The 27,212-nt window shown below is 50.5% G+C and overlaps 1 protein-coding gene across 1 annotated transcript; it reads left to right on the forward strand.

Annotated features, from left to right (window-relative positions):
* The first annotated feature begins 1,390 nt into the window (after window positions 1-1,390).
* On the forward strand, window positions 1,391-27,212 carry CDA (cytidine deaminase). The gene is made up of 4 exons (XM_047792412.1): window positions 1,391-1,717; window positions 16,697-16,808; window positions 21,598-21,655; window positions 26,691-27,212. The coding sequence occupies exons 1-4, from the start codon at window positions 1,564-1,566 to the stop codon at window positions 26,805-26,807; spliced, it is 441 nt and encodes a 146-aa protein (XP_047648368.1). The 5' UTR covers window positions 1,391-1,563; the 3' UTR covers window positions 26,808-27,212.

A 27,212-nucleotide genomic window follows, 5' to 3' on the forward strand; every position in this document is an offset into this window, starting at 1 on the left:
TAGTCCGGTTCTTAACCCAAAAAGCCACAACGGAACTTCAGTGCACCCATTTTATAGATGAGGAAACTGAGGCTTAGAGAGGCACTATTAACTTCCCAAGGTCATACAGCCAACAAATGGCAGAACTGGAATTCAAACTAAGATCTACTAATCTTCAAAGCTTGAGCTCTTCTCTAATCCCAGAATGCAGGGCAGAGATGATCATTATCCCCATTGTATAGATAAAGAAACTGACTCAGAGAGGTCAAATCACCTGCCAACAGTTGTACGTGCGGGAAGTGGTGGAGCCAGGATGCAAATTCATTTCCTTTATCAGCAACCCAAGGGCTATTTCACCAACAATGACAACAAAAAAATGAGGCAGCCTGAGTGGATGATCTCAGAGGTTCCCTCCAGCTGAGATCCTTTTTAATTCTGGGTTGAGACAGAGAGGAGGTGGAAGGAGAATGGGTGAAAATAAAGAAGCAGGAGTTCCCATTGTGGCTTAACAGTAACGAACCCAACTAATATCCATGAGGATGCAAGTTTGATCCCTGGCCTCAATCAGTGGGATAAGGATCGGTGTTGCCATGAGCCGTGGTGTAGGTCACAGGTGCAGCTCGGATCTGGTGTTGGCTGGGGCTGTGGCGGAGGCTGCCAGGTGCAGCTCTGATTTGACCCCTAGCCTGGGAACATCCATATGTCACAGGTGTGGCCATAAAAAACGAAAGAGCAAGAGGGAGTTCCCGTCGTGGCGCAGTGGTTAACGAATCCGACTAGGAACCATGAGGTTGCAGGTTCAGTCCCTGCCCTTGCTCAGTGGGTGAACGATCCGGCGTTGCCGTGAGCTGTGGTGTAGGTTGCAGACGCGGCTCGGATCCCGCGTTGCTGTGGCTCTGGCGTAGGCCGGTGACTACAGCTCCAATTCGACCCCTAGCCTGGGAACCTCCACATGCCGCGGGAGTGGCCCAAGAAATAGCAAAAAGACAAAAAAAAAAAAAAAAGGGCAAGAAAGCAAGGAAGGAAAAGGAGAAAAGAAAAGAGTAAGAAGCAGCTTGGTCTTAACTGCACCACCTCACGCTCCCTGACTTGGGAAGCCACTGCGGCTGCCCCAGCACCTGCCCTTTCAGTCTCATCACATCACTCAGGGAAGAAGTCATTCAACAAAATGAAGAGTTTTCCATCCTTGGAGCTTGGACTTCCTAGACCTCACACAGACCACATAACAGCTTCTCCCTTGAGGTGTGTGTGTCCACAGTCACCCCTCACACAGCGACGCCCATCCCTTGACCTTTTACTCATCAGTGTGTCAGCAGTGGGAGTGGTCCCCAAGGGGAAGTGGGAAGCATACGTGGACATAGTGGCATCCTTCCTCCCTGGGACACACACCACGCCCTCTGACCCCAAACCAAAGGAGGCTCCTCTCCCCGGCCCGGCCCCGCCCGGCATCCCCGGGGGCTCTCACCTGGGAGCCACTAGGCAGAGACACACCCCGGGGGGGAGGAGCTGCTGCCGCCGTGGGGCCCAGCCCACACTGGCTGTGAGGTCTCTTTCCGCTCCTCTGCCAGCCCCAAGGGGACCAACATGGCCCAAGAGCGTCCCAGTCCTGCCCTGGAGCCCGAGCACGTCCAGCAGCTGCTCCTCTCCTGCCGAGAGGCCAAGAAGTCCGCCTATTGCCCCTACAGTCGCTTCCCGGTGGGGGCGGCCCTCCTCACCGGGGACGGGAGGATTTTCTCCGGTAAGAGCGGCACCCCGGGGTCCCCCTGCGCGGCAGCCGGGGCGGGAGGTCAGAGGAGGACCAGCAGGATGGGCGGGAGGAGGGTGCCCTATCCTCTCGTCGCTGGACCACCCCCGGAACGCTGCCCCTCGTCCCTGCCCTGCCCGCTGTCCCAGACTGTGGGGGTGAATATGCTGCTCACATCCAGTGGTTTTTCCCCTGTTGGAGGACTGGGAAGCCAAGGAGAGATGGGGAAGGAAGTGGGAAGGGAAAGCAGGAAGGTGAGTCCATAAATGCCGAACATCCGCAGTCCTGGAGCGGGAGGGAGAGGGTTAACACTTTCTGAGCCCTCCTCTGTCTGGCACCCTCCTAAAGCTTCCAGGATTTCAGCAGTAAGTCCTCGCCCTCCGCACACTCACCTAGGTGTTGTGCCCATTTTTCAATGAAGAAACTGAGGTCCAGAGCCATGACATGGCTCAAGGTCACACAGGTTGTAGTGATCAGTGCTAGGGTCCCCCAGACCCTGCTTTCCTCCTGTCACCCACTGCGCAGGGAGATGGCGGGGGAGGGGGGGTTGAGATCGAGGAATCCAGGGGTTACTCCTGGGGTGGGGGGGGGGGCTGTGAGCGCCTTGCAGGGAGTCTTGGAGGAAAGGCGACCGGGTTTGGGTAACCAGCAGTGAGTGCCAGCTCAGGGAGGTGGGGAACCAGAATCTGAGTTGGCACTAATCTGTTCCTAAGCTCCTTTCCTTCGGTTTGTTGGTTTTAAAGAAACGCTCGCTGAAACAAAAACTCAGACCTGCTTTTGCCGAGCTGAGGGACATCCTCTTCGAGGACAGGGAGGAACAGGGCCTGGAGATGGCAGGGAAGCCGTGCCCCTCTCCATCCCTCCCATTCCTACCACCACCCTGAGAGCAGATGTGAATTGGCACAGAGGGACCCCGGGGGAATGCCCAGTCCTGCCGCCCAGAATCCCCTTCCACTTGGCAGCCGCTAGTTAAAGGATCAGAGGCTCACTTGTGTGTCCATCTAATTGTTAACTACCCAGCAGCCCTGGGCCAGGTGTGAGCCAGTCCCACCCCCACTGCTCCGCAGGGAACTTGACTGGGGGGCCCACACCTCGGCGCCCTCTCTGGTGCCTCTTCTGGGTTGTTCTTGGTGTTCAAGTTACCTCCTGTCTTTTTTTTTTTGGTTTTAGGGCCACCCCCGTGGCATAGGGAGGTTCCCAGGCTAGGGGATGAATCAGGGCTATAGCTGCCAGCCACAGCCGCGCCAGATCGGAGCCACGTCTGCAACCCACGGCAACAGCTCACGGCCCAGCTCACGGCAACACTGGATCCTTCACCCCACTGAGTGAGGCCAGGGATCAAACCTGCCACCTCATGCTTCCTAGTCAGATTCATTTCTGCTGCGCCACAACAGGAAGTCCACCTCCTGTCTTTTGAGGTTCTTGCTGGCTCTATGAGTCACTTGGGTCTTAAACATCTTTGAACAGGAGAGGTAACCTTGAGCGAGGGCTAGGATGAGGAAGGACCATGACTCATGCGGTCCCTCCAACCCTTCCAGTCCTGCAGGGCAGGATTATGCCACCCCTTTGTAGAGAAGGAAACTGAGGCTCGGAGTGGTTAAGTGCCCAAGATCACAAGCCGAGATTGGAACCCAGCGTTCCCTTGACTCCCAAGTTTGCTTTCCTGCAGGGAGTAGAGAGAATCCGAGTGTCCTGTGCAAATTCAGGCCTGGCCGGGGGGCTCAGGTGAGCATTAAACATTAACCACCACTGCAAACAACATTGCAACCCACACTGCCCCATGGCTCTAAGGCCTGAACAGGCAATGAGCCATTGATGGTTTCCAGTGCCTCCATAGCCCCTCCAGATGGAGAGGGGCTCTCCCCAACCTTGCATTGATTTATCCATTCACAAATATTTGCCAAGGACCAATTATGTGCTAGGTCATGCACCAGGTGCTGGACATACTGCTGTGAGCAGAAATGACAGTCTCGGAAACAAAGCTATGGGCACAGAGAACAGACTTGTGGTTGCTGAGGGGAGGGAGGGGAAGGGTCTGGGAGTTTGGGGATTAGTGAATGGCAAAGAAAGAAAGGAAGAGAGGAAGGAAGGAAAGAAAGAAAGAGGGAGGAGAGAAAAGAAAGGAAAGGAAAGGAAGAAAGAACGATGACAGTCCTTGCCCCCATGCAGGCCCCCTCCTCTTACACAGGCCAAGGCTCCAAGTGGGGCCTCAACCAATAATTGTAGGAGGGAATGAAATGAGATGGACAGAAGCGTGGCCTATTTAAATAGCAGGGAAGGACCTGATGTCACCAGAGAGAGGACTGTGCAGTGGGAACCTGTGGAGGCCTCATGGGATGGGGTACAGGTCCTGGAGGAGTTAGAGCCCCCTGGGTTTGCATCCTGGTGCGGCTGTTTTATCAGTCATGTGACCTTGGGCAAGACCCTTCACCCTCCAGGAGTTTCCCTTGTGGCGCAGCGGAAATGAACCTGACTAGTATCCATGAGGTTGCGGGTTCGATCCCTGGCCTCGCTCAGTGGGTTAAGAATCCGGCATTGCTGTGAGCTGTGGTGTATGTCACAGATGTGGCTCAGATCCAGCGTTGCTGTGGCTGTGTGTAGGCTAGCGGCTATAGCTCTGATTCGACCCCTAGCTTGGGAACTTCCATATGCCGTGGGTGTGGCCCTAAAAAGTAAAAAAAAAACAAAAACAAAAAACAAAAAACCCTTCACTCTCCAGAGTCTCAGCTTACACATTTGTAAACTGAGGATCCCAACACTTGCCTTTCACGATGGCTTTGAACAGAGCTGGTGTGCCTGACCCAGTGGTCCTCCCTGATTGTTGGTGCCTGAGCTGCATCAGTCATTAACTACATTGAATTTCACCCCTAATTGTGAGTTTTTAAATGAGCATCTGTCTTTAAAGGAGCTAAAATGGAGTTCCCCTTGTGGCTCAGCATGTTAAGAACCCAATATAGTGTCCATGAGGATTCGAATTCGATCCCTGGCCTCACTCAGTGGGTTAAGGATCCGCCATTGCTGCAAACTGCTGCCTAGCCTGCGGATGTGGCTTGGATCCCGTGTTGTTGTGGCTGTGATGTTGGCCAGCAGCTTCAGCTCTGATTGGACCCCTAGCCTGGGAACTTCCATATGCTGAAGGTGTGGCCCTAAAAAAAATGGAAAGAAAAAAGGAGCTAAAGTGATGAGTATAGTTTCTGGACCATGATAAGCATATCACAAACAGTGGCTGCTTCCACTATCACTGCTATTAATGATGGGATAATGATGGTGATGATTTGGGGGCAGATTTGTGGAAGACTTTTAAGGATACTAGTGGGGTTCTTAACCTGCCGAGCCACAACGGGAATTCCCAAGCACACATTTTATAAACGAGATAACAGGATCAGTATGATCTGCTTCCAAATGCCACACTCTTGCTGCTGCCCCTCGCCTTTGCTGCAGGGTAGATATGCAGAAGGGGGCAGAGAGAGTTGTCCTGAGAAGGCAGGACGAATGGAGGGCATTTGCCAGAATCTCTGAATCTCCTTACTTGGAAGGAAAGGAAGTGTGGATAGAGTAAGGCAGGGCTTGGAGAAAAGGGAACCTTGAGCAACCAGAAGAAACCTGACAGGGGAGTTCCCATCATGGCTCAGTGCTTAACGAATCCGACTAGGAACTATGAGGTTGCCGGTTCGATCCCTGCACTTGCTCAGTGGGTTAAGGATCCGGCGTTGCCGTGAGCTGTGGTGTAGGTTGCAGATGCGGCTTGGATCTGGCGTTGCTGTGGCTGTGGCGTAGGTTAGGTTGGTGGCTACAACTCCAATTAGATCCCTAGCCCAGGAACCTCCATATGCCGCAGGAGCGGCCCTAGAAAAGGCAAAAAGACCAAAAAAAAAAAAAAAGAAAAACCTGACAGGCTATCAAGGGATGAATTAGAGCCAATTAGGAGGCAGAGAGGGCACAGCTGAACTTAGCACTGAGTTTATCGCTTAGAGTGGGACAGGTCTGCCTAGTTTTGTGACTTTCTCCGGCTGCGCAGAAGACCAACCTCTGCGGAGTTTTCACCCTCAGAGGCAGTTGGGGTCCCGTCCAATTCAAAAGCAAGCCTGATGGTCTTGCTGTCAGAATCTCATAGTGATGATTATATTTCCTCTGTTAGCCCTGACCCCAGCCTGGGTCTTGGGCCCCTCACAGCTGGGCCACCAGGATGGTAATTAATAACTATAAGAGTTACCATCTGTGGTTACCTGGGGGGCAGCTGCAGAGAAGAGGGGAACTCCCCAGGGAAGAGCTGCTGGGGGCAGGGGCAGTGAGGACCCCAAAGAATAGAGAGGGGACCCAAGAGGGATGGGGGGCAGGGGATGGAGGCAGCCAGGGCCTCCCATGTGGCAGTGCTCAGCCAGGGAGGGGGTGGAGGAGACTAGGAGGACTACCCTGCAGGCCCCCCTGCCCCCAAGGAGTGGGGGATCTTTTCTTCACGCCCTCAGGACTTTGGCAATGGTCAGTCTCCCGCTTCCCTCCTCTCTCTGGGATTTCAGCACTTTATATGTTTCATTGCCATGGGGGTGGGCGTGGAGCACTTTATTAGATCAGCTGTAATTTGGGAGGAAAAAAACTGTATTTGAAAAAAAATGGGAGTTCCCTTTGTGGCTCAGTGGCAGTGAACCCAACTAGTATCCATGGCCTCACCCAGTGGGTTAAAGGATCCGATGTTGCTGTGAGCTACGGTTGTAGGTCACAGAGGAGGCTTGGATCCTGCTTGGCTGTGGCTGTGATGTAGGCCAGTGGCTACAGCTCCAGATCCTTCATCGGAGTTTAATGTTGTGGCTCAGTGGTAAGGAACCTTAGTATCCATGAGGATGTGTGTTCAATCTCTGGCCTCGCTCCATGAGTTAAGGAGCCGGAGATGCCATGAGCTGTGGTGTGGGTTAAAGATGCAGCTCGGATCTGGCCTTGCTGTGGCTGTGGTGTAGCCTGGCAGCTGCAGCTCTGCTTTCACCTCCTAGCCTGGGAAGGCCCATATGCCACAGGTGCAGCCCTATCACAAAAACCAAAAGAAACCCATCTGATTCTTCATCCTTCTTCCCCCAACCAGCCCCTGCCCTCCTGGTTCCCTGCTGGGCTCCCTGTCTCCTTCACAATCTCTCTTTGATGCTCCATATGACCCCTCTCTGCAGCGGTTGACCCAACCCAGGCCCCCCAGCTCCACCCACGGCACTTCTAAGTGAGTCTGAGCAGGCTTCCCTAACCACCTTCCTCTCCCCACAGCCCTGCTCACCCACTGGGCCAGCCTCATTCCTTGGCCCTCTCCACTCTCATTCAAAAGTGGCTCATTACAGGAGTTCCATGGTGGCCTAGCAATGAAAGATCCAGCATTGTCACTGTGGTGGCGAGGGTTCGATCCCTGGCCCAGGAACTTCCACATGTTGTGGGCATGGCCAAAAAAGAAAGCAATTCATTACAAAGATGGACACCAGTAAAACCCCTCAACTCTATAGCTCACTTATTCTAAGTTCATTTGTGACCCTGTGCATTGCACCTGTCGGGGACAGGGAGACAGGAATGTGGAGAGAGTGGAGTCTTTCTTCAAGGACATGGACGTGACATTTCTCTAGTTTGGTAATTCTTGTGTGCGGTCTTCAGCACCTCCTGGGCACTTTTAGAAATATGAATGGCTCAAGTGCAAAGCTACTGAAGCAGAAACTCCAGGAGTGGGGCTCAGAAATTTTTTTTTTTTTTTGGCTTTTTAGGGCCACACCAAGGCATATGGAAGTTCCCAGGCCAGGGGCCGAATCAGAGCTACAGCTGCCAGCCTGCACCACAGCCACAGCAATGCGAGATCCAAGCCATATCTGCAACCTACATCACAGCTCCCAGCAATGCTGGATCCTTGATCCACTGAGCAAGGCCAAGGATCAAACCCGAGCCCTCATGGATACTAGTTGGGCTCATTACCGCTGAGCCACAATGGGAACTTAGAAATCTTTTAAGAAGCCCTTCAGAAGATGCTGCTGCCCACTTGCTTGATCGTGAGAACCTCTGCTCTAATCTTAAGATCTGCCAGAAGACAGAGGGGACGCAGAGAGGGGGACCATACCCTCCAGCAGTGTTCTCTTTTCCAGGGGACTGGGTCCGAATCACCTCCTTGTGAACTTCTTTCCTAGCTAATGTCCTGATGACATCCAACCTGAGCCCTGCCTGAAGCACCAAACTACCTCAAACATCCTCACTGAAATGCCACAGGTCAGGATGTGAGTCCTGGCTCCCTGCCCCACACCTCAGCTTTTACTTTCTGTAAAATGGGGTTATTATAGGATCTGCCTTACAGAGCTGTTAACAAGATTAACAGGAGTTCCTGCTGTGGCACGGTGGGTTAATGATCCAGCTTGTCTCTTTGGAGGTGCAGGTTCAATCCCGGACCCGGCGCTGTGGGTTAAGGATCTGGCATTGCTGCAGCTATGGCATAAGCTGCCACTCTGGCTCATTTTTGATCCCTGGCCCAGGAACTTCCATATGCCTTGGGGGCAGCTGGGGCAAAAACAACAACAACAATAACATAATACAGATGAAGTGTTCCACAGAGTGCCTAGCAGATAAAAGGAAAGCAATAAAATATTAAAAGAAAACAATTAGTAATAACAGCACTGTCATCACAGTATTATTTTCGGTCCAATCTTATAATGATGGATTCCTAACTTGGCACCGTCCCAGCTCATCCTTCTGTGTATTTCAGAGTCAGTTAAGGGAAATGCTGGGAATGGAGTTGGATAGGTGACATGCTGTTTTCTGGGCTTGGGAAGCAAAACAAAATTGTCTGGCCTTTCAGGATCGCAATTCATGGCCAAGGATTTCCTTCCTCTCTTCTTCCTCCTTTTCTTCTGTTTTTGTTTTTGTTTTTGTTTTTTTTTTCCCCAAGCAAGACTGAGAAATTGCACTTGAACTTAACAGAGGACCCAAATACAGTTATTCCTTTGCATCTCAGAGAAGTAGCACTAAAGTGGGAGATTCCACTCATTCAATAGCAAGTAACAGAGAGCCTCCCTGGCCTCACTGTGTTAGGCCCTGGGCATATAACAGTGCACAATAGAAGACAAAGTCAGGAGTTCCCATTGTGGCACAGTGGAAACGAACCCAACTAGTATCCGTGAGGATACAGGTTTGATCCCTGGCCTTGCTCAGTAGGTCAAGGATCCGACATTCCCGTGAGCTGTGGTGTAGGTCACAGACACAGCTTGGATCTGGCGTTGCTGTGGTTGTGGTGCAGGCTGGCAGCTACAGCTCCAATTTCATCCCCCCATATATTGCAGGTGGGGGCATTAAAAGAAAAAAAAAAAAAAAGACAATGTCCCTGCCCTCAGGAAGTTATACTTGTTTATACTTGGGGAATAATGGGGAAATTAGATAATAAAGACATTTATTTCAGGGAAGTGTTAAGTTGTTAAAGCAGGATAAATGGATTGAGAGGGTTCCAGGTGTGGGAGGAGAAAGGAATTTTAGGTAGAGTGATGAGGGAAGGCTTCTCTCAGGAGGTGACATTTGAGCAGAGACCTGGGTAGAGTGAGCCATGTGCCTAGAGGGGGAAGAGAGCTCTAGGCAGTTAGAACAGCAGGTGCAAAGGCCCTGTGGCAGGACTATCCTGGCAAGCAAAGGGAAATGAGGTCCAAGAAGTAGGCAGGTTGGCACCAGATGACGAGGGCCTTGTAATTCTGGAAAGGATTTCAAGTTGCCTGAAGGACAGAGATGGGGCCGCAGTCACACTGTGTCTACAAGGAGCAGAAGCTCAGTCACACAGGCCTACCATCGCCCAAGCCTCAACTTTCATGCAGTTAAGGACGGCAGCGCCCGCTGGTAAAAACTTACTCTGCCCCAGGCCTTGTGCTAATTGCTTTCCATGCATGATCTCAACTCATTCTCACTAGAGGCCTGAGAGGAAGGCACTGTCATTTTCATTTTACAAATGAGGACCCTGAGCTTCAAGATGGTTCAGTCCCTTTCCCAAATCCTCAGAGCCAGGAGGGCAGAGGGTCCCAGGGCAAACCAGAACCTACAGGCTCTTTCTACAACATTCTGGAGTTCCCACTGTGGCACAGTGGAAACAAATCCAACTAGGAAGCATGAGGTTGCGGGTTCGATACCTGGCATCGTTCAGTAGGTTAAGGATCTGGCATTGCCGTGAGCTGTGGTATAGGTCACAGACGCAGCATGGATCTGGTGTTGCGGCATGGATCTGGCATGGCTGTGGCTGTGGCCAGCAGCTGCAGCTCCAATTCAACCCCTAGCCTGGGAACCTCCATGTGCTGCGGATGCAGCCCTAAAAAAGTCAAAAAAAAAAAAAAAAACCATTCTGTTTAAACAGTGGAGTATGTGAGCATGCTCCCTTTTTTTTTTTTTTTTTTTTGTCTTTGTCTTTTTGCTCTTTCTTTGGGCCACTCCGCAGCAGGTTCCCAGGCTAGGGGTCGAATTGGAGCCATAGCCACTGGCCTACACCAGAGCCACAGCAAAGGGGGATATCCAAGCCGGATCTGCAACCTACACCACAGCTCACAGCAACGCCAGATCGTTAACCCACTGAGCAAGGGCAGGGACCGAACCCACAACCTCATGGTTCCTAGTCGGATTCGTTAACCACTGCACCACGACGGGAACTCAGCATGCTCCCTTCTTAAACAACCTCTGTCCCCGTGCCCCCCTCTCCTTAACTGGCCTGTTGAAGTTTTTACACATAGTAAAGGAAGGTGCCTCTATAGGAGACCATTCTGAACTTCAAAAGCAGACACAGGCTCCTGCCCTTAGAGACTGGGCCTTCTGCAGTCTGGCAGCTTTTGGCTTTCACAGCCTATCAGCAAAACCCAAGATTTCTGTGAATCACGTCTGATGGGGAGTGTCCCTGAGTCCAGGAAGAGGCAGGGCTGGGAGGTTGCTAGACAGAAAGTGGAGTGGGGAGCAAGGCAGGCGAGGATCTTAATCCAGGAGAGGCAGGAGTCCAGTGCAGCAAGGTCGAAGGTCAGCAAAGGCGGGAGGGGCAGCCAGGTAGGAGAAGGCAAGGAAGTCATTCCAGGCAGAGATTAGGAACCAGGCTGGGGAGATTAGGTGGGAGGTGAGAGATACTGGTTTATTTATTCATTGACCTTTTCCTGACCTAGCAGAGAGGCTGAGCAGTAAAGGACTGGATCTCTAGGCTCCAGGAACTCATGTGTGGATATGAACAAATGTCGTGGCGCAGTGGTTAATGAATCCAACTAGGAACCATGAGGTTGCAGGTTCGATCCTTGGCCTCGCTCAGTGGGTTAAGGATTCGGCATTGCCGTGAGCTGTGGTGTAGGTTTGCAGACACAGCTTGGATCCTGCATTGCTGTGGCCCTGGCGTAGGCCAGTGGCTATGGCTCCAATTAGACCCCTAGCTTGGGAACCTTCACGTGCCACGGAAGCGGCCTTGGAAAAGGCAAAAAAAAAAAGACCAAAAAAAAAAAAAAACAAAGTAGGCAGTCAGTAAACGTCAACAGCCGCTTTCAGGGTTGCAATGCCTTGATTGCTCCTTGTTCTGTACCCCAATTCTAGGAACCGATTTCTGCAAAAGCTGCAAATGATAGAAAAACATGTAAACTATTTCAGACAAAAGCAGAGTGTATTGGTTCCTGTGACTACATGGTAGAAGACCTGGAGTGTCACTGGGCTGCAGGGGCAGCCGGCACCAGGCCAGACTCTTTTCCCACCATCTCTCATCCACATGTCCATTTCATTGCCTCTTCTTGGTCTCCTCCATAAAGAAGGGAAGCCAGGCCACCAGCAAGGCCCAGGCCCAGCTCTTAGTGTTAGAGAGGAAGGGAACATCCCTCACAGAAAAGAATTCTGATTGGCCCAGTGTGGGCCAGGGACTCAACTCTGATTGGCCCTTGTGGGCCAGGTGCTCAACTCTGATTGGACCACTGTGGATCGGGTGCTCATCCTTGGGCCAATAACAAAGTCATGTGCAAAAAGTTGGCAACTCTCATTTGAACTACGTGCTGAGAAATGAAGTGAGGCTCATTCTCCAGAAAGCAAAAGAGGAAGAGGTGCTAAGTTGTGAAAACCACTGATGCTCAAGACTATTTGATGACCTGTATACACACCCATCCTCCTTCCACAAAGCAGGGTTCCATACCTGTCCCCACCTACCACCACCTGGCCATTCCATGCTGGATTCTCAGTGAACACCCTCTCTCCTCTCAAAAGGTAACGTGCTGCCAGGGCACCAGCCCACAGGGCAGGCCATCTGGTGATACCCATCCCTCTCCATCAGTCCTGGACATGAAAGCCTGTGGTCCTGAGAACCATGATACTGGTTGATGGGTTAAATGATTAACACCTCCTGCGTGGCCAATGTAAACAATGAAGGGACAGAAAAATATGTGAGGAAAATGTATGGGGAGACAGTGGCCAAATTCGATGACTGCAGGAGGAATAAAATTCTGCACAAACACAATAGAGACTCAGACTTAAAGAAAGGGAGTGCAGTAGATAAGGAACAGACTCAGCTGATGAAACAGATACAAAGACAGTGATTTGAACAAGATGGCTGCCTACTTCTCTCTCATCTAGCAGACCAGGGGTGGGCTGGAGTCCAGCACATGCAGCCTGTTCTGCTATGCTCACAAGGTTGTTCAGGAGGTCAGACTCCTGCCTTGATGTCCCACCATCTCTAGAGTGGTGTCCTCATCTGCATGTTCAAAACTGTCACATATCACATCCATGCTTCAGCCTCGATGAGGAGGGGGCAAGCCGGCTGCCTATATAAATGTCAATCAGAAGTTTCACTCCATACTTCCACTCACATCCCACTGGCTAAACTTAGAGGACCGCCCAAAGGTTCTAGTGAGGCTGGGAAATATAGTCTCCAGCTGGATAGGCATGTACCCAGATAAACTCCAATAGATTCCTTTTTAATTTTTTTGGCCACAACTGGCACCATAGCAGCAATCCCAGCCACTGCAGTGATAAGGCCAGTTCCTTAACCCTCTGTGCCATAAGGGAAATCCATCCAGTAGATTCTTTAGGGGTGTAAACACTGGGAACAATTAGTCTTTGCCACAAGACCCCCTGTGGCCTGTAAGTATCTGGGTACATCTTCCCACATGTAGGACTCACCACCTTCCTGAGGGTGGCAACTCGAAAGTCCACCTGCTTACTGCACCCAGCTAAGAGCAGGATCCCATGGTGGGGCACAGTCCCCTTTCTCAGGATGAGATGGTGCCTTGCTAATGTAGTGGCCTGAAAACTAAAAAATAATCATCTGCCCCCCACTTCACAACCACTCCTAAAATATACAACATGGAGTAAGAAAGGCTACCTGTCATCAAATCTCCCATTGTGAGAAGGGAAGAACAGGACATCCGGTGAACAAGTTATCCTCCCTGCCCTGGAATACTCCTTGCCTCCCCTTTCTGCTCAGGTGTAACCTCCTTGTCCACTGTCCCTGGGGCCCCCGCTTTACCCTCTGGGAGCTTCTTCTCTGACCACTCTCATCCTCCACCATACATCTGAAGTGGGTGCTGGAGAAAAGGCTTTCCTTGGGGCCACACAGCTCTGTCAACTGCTAATGGAATTCAGGGGGGTCTAGGGATTTCTTTCACTTTTTTTTTTTTTTTGGTCTTTTTAGGGCCACACCCTCAGCATATGGAAGTTCCCAGATTAGTGGTCCAATTGGGGCTGTAGCTGCCAGCCTACGCCACAGCCACAGCAACTCAGGATCCTTAATCCCACTGAGCGAGGCCAGGGGATCAAACCTGCAACCTCATGGCTCCTAGTCGGATTCGTTTCCGCTGTGCCAGGATAGGAGCTCTGGGCCTAGGGATTTCTTTAGTGATTGAATAATCAGGCTTTCATGGACAAGACTTTTGGCTTCTTTGGCTATTCAATACTATCAAAACCTTAGAAACCTTCTGGACTATTTGCTCCCAGTTGCTTTCATAGAGGAGGACCCCACCCAACGAATCCTTTCTGTGCATATTTCTTTTTTTGTCTTTTTTTTTGTCTTTTTGCTATTTCTTGGGCCACTCCTGCGGCATATGGAGGTTCCCAGGCTCGGGGTCCAATCGGAGCTGTAGCCACCGGCCTACACCAGAGCCACAGCGACGCAGGATCTGAGCCGCGTCTGCAACCTACACCACAGCTCATGGCAACGCCGGATCGTTAACCCACTGAGCAAGGGCAGGGACCGAACCCGAAACCTCATGGTTCCTAGTCGGATTCGTTAACCACTGCACCACGACGGGAACTCCTGTGCATATTTCTTAAGGCTACCAACTTCCCTTTTTCACAAACTGGCTTCCCTGCCCAGCCCAGACCAGCCCTACTCCCTCATTTTAATGACAGCTACCTTGAGGCATCTGAAACAATGACTGGGTGGAGATGACAGCCTTACTCCGATCCTTGCCACAGGGCTGTCTCCCAGTGCCAGGGAGAAAAATCCTAATGGGAGATAACATGGTCTGCCTTCCAGGTTATTGCAGGGTGGGGCTTTGCCAAATAACCTGTCACAGAGCAGCAAGCTTTCCATCTTGCTATAGCTGTTATTTTCTTTCTCATTGCCTAGCCGCCAAGTCAATACCACATATTTTAGATTTTTTGTTTGTTTGTTTTTGTTTTAGGGCCAGTCACACCCATGGCATATGGAGGTTCCCAGACTAGGGGTCAAATTGGAGCTGTAACCACCAGTCTACACTACAGCCACAGCTACGTGGGCTCCGAGCCACATCTGCAGCCTACACCAGAACTCATGGCAATGCCGGATCCCCAACCCCCTGAGCAAGGGCACGGACTGAACCTGCATCCTCTTGGATACTAGTCAGATTCATTTCCACTGCACCACAACGGGAATGCCTAGATTTGCAGGGGTGGGGGCTGTACCTGTGGCATGCAGTGTTTTCAGGCCAGGGATCAAACCCACACCACAGCAGTGACAACCATCTCCTCAACCACCAGGCCACCATATGGTTAGTCATATCTTAGTTTTAGCACAAATTTCTGTATTTAGCAAACATTTCTGTTACAAAAAGATCCCAAAATACAAGGACTCAAGCATGACAGAGTTCTCTTTTCCCCTCACATAATGATTTAAAGTAGGCAGCTGGGGAGTTCCCTTGTGGTGCAGTGGGTTAAGGACCTGGCATTATTTCAGTGGCTTGAGCAGCTGCTGTGGCACGGGTTCAGTCCCTGGCCCAGGAACTTCCCACGGACAGCCAAAAATAAAGACAGTAGGCAGCTTGTCCAGGGCAAACAGGCAACTCAATTCTGCTCCACGAGTTGGCCAAGATCCCAAATCCCTTCTGTTCTATTAGTTCTCCATCCCTGTGACATAAAGTGGTCAAAGCTGTCTGTGCCACCCCAGCCCAGAGAGGGAAAAGAAAGGAAGGAAAAGACCAGCAGTTTCTGCAAAAGATGTGATCCAGAATTTCCCCACCTCACTGTGGGCCACATCACATTAGCAGAAACCAAGTCACATGGCCATACTCTGCTGCAAAAGGGAGTCTGGGAAGTGTAGTCTCTGCGTGATCAGCCATATTGGAATGAGAATCACTTGTCCTGCTTAAAAGAAGGAGGAGTGAATCCTGAGGAACAATGAATATCCTGCCTCAGGGAAAAGGACAAGGTATGAAGAGCCACGTGCTATATGTCACACCCTGACTGTCAGGGGAAAGCCCAGCTCCTGTGGCCATTTGTTCTTGGCCTCATCTCCCTGAAAATGGGGAGTCTGTTGGGCAGCCAACCTGGTTACACCATCGTTTTATATCCTGGGAACAGCCCTTGCCCATTGTCCCCGGGGACACTCCAGAGAGGCCCACTGGGGGGAACCCCTTATTGGAGGCTTTGAGCCTCGGCAGCTACCTCCCACCAGAGGCCTGGGGATTGTCTTTTTTTTTCTTTTTTCTTTTTTCTTTTTATAGCCACACCTGAGGCATATGGAAGTTCCTGGGCTGGGGGTGGAATCAGAGCTACAGCTGAGGCCTGCACCACAGCCACAGCAACACCAGATCCAAGCTGCCTCTGTGACTTACACCACAGCCTGCAACAATCCTGGATCCTTGACCCACTGAGCAAGGCCAGCAATCAAACCCCCATTCTCACAGAGACAATGTTGGGTCCTTAACCCACTGAGACACAACAGGAATACTGGGATTGACTATCTTTTTTTTTTTTTTTTTTTGATCTTTTCTAGGGCCACTTCCCCCAGCATATGGAGGATCCCAGGCTTGGGGTCTAATCGGAGCTGTAGCCACCGGCCTACGCCAGAGTCACAGCAACGCAGGATCCGAGCCGACAGCTCACAGCAATGCCGGATCCTTAACCCACGGAGTGAGACCAGGGATCGAACCCACAACCTCATGGTTCCTAGTCAGGTTTGTTAACCACTGCACTACAACAGGAACTCCAAGGGATTGATTATCTTAAGGCTTGTGCAATCACTGGCACCTTTTACAAAGCTCGGGAGTTTTTTTGTTAGTGTATTTTGTCTCGACAATTTGTTTTGCAGTGTAACTCACAGAGAACCCAAGTTGAACTCCAACAAATGGTATCCACACCAAAAATGTTACCCAAGGCCGATCTTTGAATCAGGATCACCACCATGCCCCACCCTGTGGCTTCTGTCTCTGAGACCCAGGGCTGGGAAGAGGTTGGTCCTGCTCGCCTTCTCAACCCTCGGCATTGCCCCTTGGCCTTGATCTCTGCTGGGGAGATGAGGCTAAATTAATCTGCCCTATTACGCTGCCCCTGCATCCAGGCTGTGCCTCGAGATGCAGGTATCAGGTAAGTAATGAGAGTGGGAGGTTCTTAGGAAGGGCCACGGCACCAGTGGGTCACAGAGGCTCCCAGTGCTCCCAGTCAAATTGCCCTCTTCTCCCTCCTTATTGAGTACTGGGTCCCTCCCTGTCCTGGAATGGGGCAAGCCTCTTACTCAACACACACAACAGGAAGTGGTTCTGCTGGAAATAGCGCTGGGCTCTCCTCTCTTCTCAGGGTGCAACATAGAAAATGCCTGCTACCCGCTGGGCGTCTGTGCTGAACGGACCGCCATCCAGAAGGCCATCTCAGAAGGATACAAAGAGTTCAGGGCAATTGCCATCGCCAGGTGAGTGTGAAAGGCAAGTCATGGCAACCTTCATTCAGCCACTCAGCCAGCACCCCCCACACACCTGTTACTCATCCACTCATTCACCTAACATGCATTTACTTCTCAATTCTGCCAAGCCAAGCACTGCAGGGCTGGGCTGAGTGTGGAGGGTAGGAGATAAATAAGACATGGACTCTGCCCTTGGTGAGTCTGAAAAGCAGGTAAACAACAAAAACAACTCTTAAGACAAGGGCAGGTGTGCTTTTGTTCTAATAACAACACGGCACAAAGTACCACAGAATCCCTCCAGATACAACAGAAAGGCAGCTTAGGGAGATCCCGTCGTGGCGCAGCGGAAAGGAATCCGACTAGGAACCATGAGGTTGCAGGTTCGATCCCTGGCCTCACTCAGTGGGTTAAGGATCCGGCATTGCAGGGAACTGTGGTGTCAGTCACAGAGGTGGCTCGGATCCCGTGTTGTTGTGGCCGTGGTGTAGGCTGGCAGCTGTAGCTCCAATTAGACCCCTAGCCTGGGAACCTCCATATGCCATAGGTGAGACCCCAGAAAGAAAAAAGAAGAAAAAAAAAAAAGACAAGAAAGGCAACATAGTAACCTAAAGCTGGAGGGACCTAAAAATCACTTGGTAGAGACTCCTGGACACTGTACTCGTTTTTACAGTTGAAAAAACTGAGGCCCAGAAAGGTCGAGCAACTTCCTTGGGAATTAGTGGAGAAGCAGAAGATACCTCTCTAGCATTTCGAGGGCTCACTCCACTGTGCCGGCCCCTGCCAGGAAAGGGAACCATCTTCTCTGCTTTCCTTGAGCCAAAACCAGAATCTTTAGCCGGCTCCTTCACCTGGCATCAGTCTTACACCTCTCGTATAAGACCCAGGACACAAGGACAAGCTGGAGGGGTGACAGCCAGGGAAGTCCGGGTTATGGTCTATACTGATCAGATTCCACCCCAGGTTCTGGCTGCACAAGGGCACTTATCAACTCTCTCTCTACATGCCTCACACATAAATATCCAAGTTCCCATGGGTGTGCCCTCAGAGGGAATTCGATGGGTTCTTGCTGGCCCTGGACCCCACCTCTTTGGCTTTAGGATGCAAGGTGCATGAATAGGCTCTTTTGTTAATTTGGACCCCATTATGCTTCTCACTTAATGTTGAATTGTATATTCTTTGTTGTTGTTGTTGCTTTCTAGGGCTGCACCTGCAGCATATGGAGGTTCCCAGGCTAGGAGTTGAATAGGAGCTACAGCCACCGGCCTACACCACAGCCACAGCAACACAGAATCCAAGCCTCACCTGTGACCTACACCACAGCTCACGGCAATGCCAGATCCTTAATCCACTGAGCAAGGCCAGGGATCAAACCCACACCCGGATGAGTCAGATTCCTTTCTGCTGCTCCGCCACAACAGGTACTAGCTGAACTATGTATTCTTGCATTGTCTGTGAGAGAGAGCTCTGTTAGCAAGATAATGGTGCAAAAAAAGGTGGGGGGTAATTCCCATTGTGGCTCAGCAAGTTAAGAATCTGATTAATATCCATGAGGATGTGGGTTTGATCCCTGGCCTCACTCAGTGGGTTAAGGATCCAGCGTTGCCATGAGCTGTGGTGTAGGCTGCAGGTGAGGTTCAGATCCCGAGTTGCTGTGGCTGTGGTGTAGGCCAGCAGCTGCAGCTGTGATTAGACCTCTAGCCTGGGAACTTCCATCTGGCACAGGTGCAGCCCTAGAAAGAAAAGAAAAGAAAAGAAAAAAGAAAAAAAGGATAATGGTTCAAGGAAAATAATTTGAGAAGTATTGGATCCACCCGGAAAGAGACTGCCTAGCTGCCAAAGTATTAGTCTTTAAAGACATCTGGGCACAAGGGTCATGGACTTGGAGTGTGGATCTCTCTCCTGTGGTGGAGATACAAGACCCTTCTGGAAGAAATGCAGCGGTTGAGAGTAAGGTCGATGCCATTTCTTTTTTAAGATCCTAAATTTGGCCTCCGTCTGGCCCCGCAGTGGACCTCATTACTGAAGGTTTTTTTCCCCTGAGTAACTGGAGCCATGGATGCGCTTCAGGAGAAAGGGCCCCAGCTTCCAGGAGCTCTTGCTGTGACCAACGTCTGTCCTGGCTTCCGTCCGGCTTTGGGAGGAATAAATGAGGCCACCCTGGGAACATTTTGTGCGGATGAGCAGAGATCAGGATGTGAATTACACTTTATAAAGAGGGGGGGATAACTTAATTTCAAGGTTGATCCAAGAAAATAATGATATTCTGGGGAAAAGGAGGCCAAAGTCAACAAAAGGGGAATGGTGAGGTAGCCTGCTCTGTTGAGAACTCCAGATGAAAGGCTTTTTCTCTTGGTCATTATCTACTTTCAAACATGACTGGGTATTGCTAGTGATGATTAGCAAATGTCCTTGTTTACACAAAAACTGCATTTTTTTCCAGCACCCAACTGCTTCTCTCCGGGGACTCAGCCTGCTCTGGCATCCCCGAGCCAGAAATGCGGTCATTACCACACTAATGATTTGTAAAATTGAGCCTGTGAATGGGAAGTGCCAGCTCCCTTGTTAACATTGATGGGTGTGAACAGTCGAAGAGCCCCTCCAAGGCTGTAAGATGGAGGGAGCACAGCTCAGGTGGGATTTTGCTAATGGGGTGGGGCGATAAGCCTGCCCCTCTGGGGTCCCAGCTGTTGTCTTCAAAGTCACAGGTTTCCAGCCTGTCAAGTCCTATAAGTTGCCCTCCGTGTGTGCCCAAGGTCAGCACAAACCATAAGAAACCATCAATGCCCAGCACAAGGCAGGAGGCGCAGAGAACAGGGGAGAGGGAGAAGAGGGAAAGTGAGGCAGGATGGTTCCCGTGTACCCAGCGCATTCTGGGATGGTTCTTCTCCCCCAGCTTTTCATTCTTACTCTTGGCCAGAATGTTGAGTCAAGCTTAAGAGCCCAGGCTCCCAGGTTAGTGAGACCTGGTTTCAAAGCCTGCTCCACTTTTGATCTTGGGTATGTTGCTTCAGCAGTCCGGGCCCAGTTTTTCATCTGTAAAGTGAAGGAGAGAAATGCCTACCCATTGGGCTGTTGGGAAGAGTCCAGTCTCCAAAGAGTGGATGAGAGGAGTTCTCTTATGGTGTAGCTGGTTAAGGATCTGGCGTTGTCACTACAGTAGTTTGGGTGGCTGCTCTGGCATAGGTTTGATCCCTGGCCCAGGAACTTCCATATGCTGCAGGGGCAGCCATAAAAAGAAAAAAATAATAAAATAAAAAGAACCAAATTTTAAATCCTGTAATCTTCCAGAGATATCACAGAGCTGTGTGTCTTAGCAGAGCAAGGATGAGGGTGGCCACTGGCTTAACCTCTGGTGCTTCATCACACTTGGAGGTTTACTCTTTCTTTAAGCACCATCCTTTGTCCTGCTCAGAGCTGGAGGCCTGATTCCAGGTGCCTTAATCCTCAGAGACAACCCCTTGGCCATGAGCTTCTTTTCTTTGACTTTCACAGATGCAAGGAGCCCAGTTTTCTCATTGAGTCACAGGTGTCTTATTCTTTCATGCCTCAGGGCCTTTGCACAGACTCTATGCCTTGCCTGCAACACTCAGAGCTTCAGAATAGCACTCTGTTACTTCACCTCCCTTGAACCTGTATCCTCGAAGGTAACATGGTCATTCTTACATGTAGGTTATCCTAGAATTAAATGAAATAATGTCTAGTGAGTGCCTAGTACCGAGCTTTGGAGCATAGCAGGTGCTCACTAGTGGTGACTGGTGAACTCTACACAACCTCCACAGGCTGGGCCCAATGCTATCTCCCCCAGAAAATACTCTCTCTCCCTTCCTAGTCAGGAAATGTCCCCTTTCTACCATGCATTCTTACTGCATTTTGTTTAAAATGACAATTTGTGAGTTGCCGTTGTGGCTCAGTGGTTAACGAATCCAACTAGGAACCATGAGGTTGCAGGTTCGATCCCTGGCCTCACTCAGGGGGTTAAGGATCCAGCATTGCCATGAGCTGTGGTGTAGGTCACAGATGTGGCTTGGATCCCTCATTGCTGTGGCTGTGGTGTAGGCCAGTGGCTACAGCTCCAATTAAACCCCTAGCCTGGGAAGCTCCATATGCCTCTAGTGCGGCCCTAGAAAAGACTAAAGTGAAATAAAATAAAATAAAATACTTGGAAGCTCCCTGGTGGCCTAATGCATTATTAATCCAGCATTGTCATTGCTATGGCATGGGTTCAAGCCCTGGCCCTGAAAATTCCACATCCAATGGGTGCAGCCAAAAACAACAATAACAACAAACAATGTTTGGAAGTTCCCGTGATGCACAGGGGGTTAAGGATCCAGCATTGCTGCAGGTCCAGGTGGCACAGGTCCAGACTGCAGCTCGGGTTTGATACCTGGCCCAGGAACTTCTGCATTGCACAGGGCATGGCAATAAATAAATAAATAAATAAATAAATAAATAAATAAATAAGATAATTTATCTAGTGTTCTACTGGGCTGAGCAATCTCTTGAAGGTCATAGACAAATTCTCCCTAACTTTTGTGTCCCTGGGGTGGGAGTGACAGTAAGTGCTCACTAAAGCTTTATTGAACTCATTGGTGGAAGCCATGGTTCTGCCCATGGCCTTGCCTCTTGCCAGTGTGGAAAGCTCTGTGCCCTTCTCAGCCTCTAGAACACAGTGCATCTGTGAACCAGGAACTGCCCGGTGTGAGTTGCCTGAATCTGGAGCCAGGCAAGCCTCAGGGCCTGAGTTTAAGCCTCTTGCCTCTGAAGAGACTGATCTGTGTTTGATTCTCTGCTTCCCCAGTGATCTGCAAGATGATTTTATTTCGCCATGCGGGGCCTGCAGGCAAGTCATGAGAGAGGTAAGCAGCTTTCCTTTCTTTCTGGAATGGATACTCCCTGCTTTTCCAGGCCATGGGAGCCAAGCCAACCTGCCAGTGAGGACACACAGCAACTGTCCTGTTTGCTGGGTTGGGCTGACTTTTAAGGCCTTCCCAAGCTTGCATGAATCACTGGAAATTATTCTTTCATTCAACAAATACTTATTGAGTGTCTGCTCTGTGCTAGGCGTTGACCTTGCTCGGGGGAGACGGCAGTGAAAACACAGGCCAGGCCCTGCACTAGCAGACTTTATAGTCTAGTGCAGGAGACAGACAATAAATAAGGAACAAAATAAATACACAGTTTCTGAGCGTGATGAGGGCTATAGAGAAAAGAATGCAGAAAAAAGGAGACTAGAGTGACAGAAGAGGCAGCTGGTGATACTCTAGATCAGGGTCAGAGGTCAGCAAACAATAGGTCAGGGGCAAATCCAGACTCCTGCTTGTTATTGTAAATAAAGTTTTATTGGCACATGCCACACCCACTCATTCACTTGTCTCTGGCTGCTTTGGCCCTACAACATAGAGAGATGAGGAGTTACAACATGGAGTTCCCCTTGTGGCTCAACAGTTAATGAACCTGACTAGTATCCATGAGGATGAGGATTTGATCCTTGGCCTTGCTCAGTGGGTTAAGGATCCAGCACTGCTGTGAGTTGTGGTGTAGGTCACAGAGGCAGCTCAGATCTGGCATAGCTGTGGCTGTGGTGTAGACCAGTGGCTGCAGCGCCAATTCAACCCCTAGCCTGGGAATTTCCATATGCCATGGAACGGCCCTCAAAAGACAAAATATATATATATACCCACATGCACCTTATGGCCCACAAGGCCTAAAATATTTACTATCTGACCCTTTATGGAAAAGAGTTTGCCAAGTGCTTTAGATGGCCAGGAAGGGCCTCTCTTTGAAGAGGGCATTTGGACAGAGATATAAATAATGAGAAGAGATGAGGCAGACCGAGGTCAACAAAAGATTTCCAGATGGAGGAAGCAGCAACTTTAATGTCCCCACACTTGGTGGGCTGGATGAGTCACGAGAAGGCCGGAGAGGCTAGAACATGGTGAGTGAGGCAGGAAAAGTGATTGGAGGTCAAGTCAGAGGGGTGGGAAGGGTCAGATCACATGGGGCCTAGGAGGCTGTGAAGGGAGGGTAAATTTTATTCTAAGAATAAAGGGAACTGAATTGTACACTTAAAAATGGTTAAAATGGGGCGTTCCTACTGTGGCGCAGTAGGTTAAGAATCTGACTGCACTGGCTTAGGTCACTGCAGAAGTGAGCGTTTTAGCCCCGGCCTAGAGCAATGGATTAAGGATCCAGCGCTGCTGCAGCTGCAATGTAGGTTGCAGCTGTGGCTTGGATTCAATCCCTGGCCCAGGAACTTCCATATGCTGCAGGTGCAGCCATTAAAAAAAAAAGTTAAAATGGGAGTTCTCTGGCGGCTCAGTGGGTTAAAGATCCAGCATTGTCACTGCTGTGGCATGGGTTCCATCCCTGGCCTGGGAACTTTTGCATGCTGCAGGCACAGCCCAAAGGGAAAAAAAAATTGATGAAAATGGTCGATCTTATGTATATTTGATAACATTAAAACAAAAGTTGGGGAAAGAAAAGAATAAAGGGGATTCACTGATGATTTTCAGAAGGTATTTAAGGGATTTGAGGTACTTTTCACAAACACCTTGATGCAAGGCCTCAAGTTTCTTCGATTCTAAAAACAGAGGGGTAGATTTGATCGTGGCTTCTGAATCAGGGCTCAGTGAATTTTCTGGTGTGTATTCATACATTTGGGAGGGGGCATATCAGTAGCCTTCGTGGATTCACAAAGGGGCTGTGTCTTCCAGAGTCCCTGAAAGGCTAAACCCACCAGTTTAAAGAATCCCCAGCCCCTCGAGCTCTAACGTGGCACCATGGGCCCCTCTAAATGCAGTATCTCATTTAATCCCCAAGCCCCGCCTATCCCACATCCCAGAGAAGTGAAATGACCTGCCGAAGGCCATGCAGCCAGCCAGTCAGTGGCAGGTGAGCTGGCATCCACGGCCAGTTCAGGCTGAGCACGAAGCCCATGCTCCTCACAGCTGCCTCCCTTGCCTTGACGATCCTATAGATGGGACAGATTATTTTTGACCTCTGAGGCGACATAATGGTACTTTGCAGAATAGGACTTGCATGTCCCATGGGGGCTTCTGCTTTGGGAGTTGTTTGAATTTGGGAGACGTGAGAGTTGTTCTGGTTTTGCTCTTGTTTCTCAGGGTTTCAGAGCATTTCTCAAATGTGCGAACATCTGTGTCTTCCCTCGGCTTCTTGCCAGGACTGCAAACCAGACACAGTTAGCAGAAATCATTTCCCAAATGCAGATAAGAATGCTGCCCATAAAGGCACAGAATTCACAATATGGACTTCATCTCCCATTAGGGGACAGAAATGGCTGCCCAGCACCACGGCAGGTCCAAGGCCACATACAGAAATCACAAAAGGATGCCAGCTCCCTGACTCCCAAGGCCCTGCCTTGGTCTAATTGCTGTTTTCTCCAAACAGATGTCGGCAAATGAGAGAAGGTGAATGGAAAAGCTGAGGGAGAGAGGCAAGACTGAAACCAAAATGCAAATCATAAAAGCTGAAGCCTGGGGGCCTGGGGCCTGGCACTTACACTCGCCTCCACTCCACTTTCAGCCATACCCTCAGGCAGAGCCTGCCAACAGAAAGATTTCCTCCCTTAAAACATTTTAAAAAGTCAGAAAACTGGAGTTCCCTGTTGGCCTGGCGGTTATGGAATGGTGCTGCCTCTGCTGTGGCTCTGGTCACTGCTGTGGCAAGGGTTTGATCCTTGGCCCCGGACCTTCTGTGTGCCATGGGCACAGCCGAAAAATGAAAATAAAAAGCCAGGAGTTCCCACCGTGATACAGCGGATTTATGATCCAGCCTGTCTCTGTGAAGGCACAGGTTTGATCCCTGGCCTGGCACAGTGGGTCAAGGATCTAGCATTGGTGTTAGGTTGCAGCCCCGGCTGGGGTTTGACCCCTGGCCGGGAAAACTTCCATATGCCCCTGGGGTGGCTGAAAAAGAAAAAAAAATTATAAAAGCCAGAAGACTGATTGTGCCGGGTAATAACTTGGTGATTCAGACAAGAGCATGAACAGCAGGCTGTAAACCTGAGCTGTCACTAGTAACCACTAGCCATCAGTAGGAACAGCTTCTATTCTTCCTTTTTTTTTTCTTTTTTTGTCTTTTTGCCATTTCTGGGGCCACTCCTGTAGCATTTGGAGGTTCCCAGGCTAGGGATTGAAACAGCTGCAGTCGTTGGCCTACGCCAGAGCCACAGCAACTCGGGATCCGAGCCACATCTGCAGCCTACACCACAGCTCATGGTAATACCAGATCCTTAACCCATGGAGTGAGGCCAGGGATCGAACCCACAACCTCATGGTTCCTAGTCGGATTCGTTAACCACTGAGCCACGACAGGAACTCCCTATTCTTTTTTTTTTGTCTTTTTCTAGGGCTGCACCTGTGGCATATGGAGGTTTCCAGGCTATAGGTCCAATCGGAGCTGGCCTAAGCCACAGCCACAGCCACACCAGATCCGAGCTGCATCTGCGACCTACACCACAGCTCACAGCAGCGCAGGATCCTTAACCCACTGAGCAAAGCCAGGGATCAAACCCACAATCTCATGGTTCCTAGTCCAATTCATTAGCCGCTGAGCCATGATGGGAACTCCCTCCCTATTCTTCTTAATTAATTTTCCACATGCCAGGCACTGTGTCCAGGTGTTTTATACCCATCACCTCTGATACTCACAGCACCTGGCCAGGTAAAGCCTCGGTCTGGTGACTCCAAGATTCTTGCCGTTACCCCACAGCTGATTCGGCTCTCTGCCCAGGACACCTATCTTCCGGCCAAAGGCATTCTTTTGTCTCTAAAACCATTTCACAGATCAAAAGAGACCCAAAGAGTTTCACTTTTGCCCAACCTCACACAGCGAGCAAGTGTTCGCTCCTAGTAGGTAAGAGAAGGACAGAGACGGATTTGAGCTGAAAATCTGCTTGGCTGACATTACCCCGCGAAGCCTCAGTTTCCTCATCAGTAAAATGGGACTAATAGCCATCGACCTCAAAGTGTGGCTCGTGAAATCGTGCATGTTCAAAGTGCAGGGTGATAGGGCAGGCAGGCCGGCAACCTGGTTGTCGGGAGTGAACGAGAGTCTCTAGGGAGAGCAGATACTAATTGTTTTCCGTCATAGCAGGAGGAGGTCTGACCCAGGGGTTAGATGCTTTTCTTACAAAGCCCTAGGACAGTTTTGTTTTTGTTTTTTGGCTGCTCTGAGGCGTATGGAGTCCTCAGGCCAGGGATCAGATCCGAGTTGCAGCTGTGACCCCTGCGGCAGCTGCAGCAACTCTGGATCCTTACCCATCATGCCTGGCCGGGGATTGAACTTGTGCTCCAGCGCTCCAGAGACACTGCCGATCCCACACCACAGCAGGAACTCCAGAGCAGAGTATTTATTGCCCATTAACCATGTGCCAGAATTCCTGTTGTGGATCAGCAGTAATGAACCCAACTAGTATCCATAAGGATGCAGGTTTGATCCCTGGCCTCGCTCAGTGGGTGAAGGATCCGGCATTGCTGTGAGCTGTGGTGTAGGTCGCAGACACGGTTTGGATCTGGCATTGCTATGGCTGTGGTGTAGGCCAGCAGTTGCAGCTCCGATGTGACCCCTACCCTGGGAACATCCATATGCTACAGCTGCAGGGCCCCCCCACAAAAAAAGGAAAACAACCCCCAAAAAAACCCGTGTGCCAAGCACTGTGCTAACTGCTTAACATGCTGCCATCTTTCATTGGCTCCTCCCTCAAGCGCTATGGACCAGGTATGATTATTGTCATTCCCATTTCACCGATGAGGAAACTGAGGCACAGAGAGGCAGTTTAGACAGCAGGAGGTAGGACCAGACTCGACCCCATCTCAGCTCTAACCCTTGGGCAGCACGGCCTCCTTCACACTGGCTTTGCCTCTTTTCCAGTTTGGCACCAACTGGGCCGTCTACATGACCAAGCCGGATGGCACATACGTTGTCAGGACCATCCAGGAGCTGCTGCCGGCCTCCTTTGGGCCCGAGGACCTGCAGAAGATCCAGTGAAAGGTGGAGAACATCCTGGGAGACCCTGAGTTCCCACATGTTGCTTAAGGGGACAGCCACCTGGAGAATTTCATGAGGACGTTCTCACGGACCTGGGGACTCCTGCCGAATGGCTCCCAAGCCCACAGGCACCAGGCGAGATGACTTTTCCAAATGACATTCGAGCATCAGATTTCTACTGAAGTGATAACGGGTTTTACGCCAGCCTGGGTCAGAGCCCCACGTTGCAACTGCCTTGTCCTCCTTGGGGCTCAGAGCACCTCGTCCCTCTCTTTCCTTCCTGTGGAGCCTCTTTAAAATTCCAACCAAGTCTGCGCTGCTTCCCCATCAGCCTCCACAAGGTTCTAGCCCGCTTTGAGCAACTTTTCTAATTATAAACATCATGGAGCGTCCTGATTCAGGAGA

Source organism: Phacochoerus africanus, chromosome 8 (genome assembly GCF_016906955.1).
Source record: "Phacochoerus africanus isolate WHEZ1 chromosome 8, ROS_Pafr_v1, whole genome shotgun sequence".
Classification (NCBI taxonomy): domain Eukaryota; kingdom Metazoa; phylum Chordata; class Mammalia; order Artiodactyla; family Suidae; genus Phacochoerus; species Phacochoerus africanus.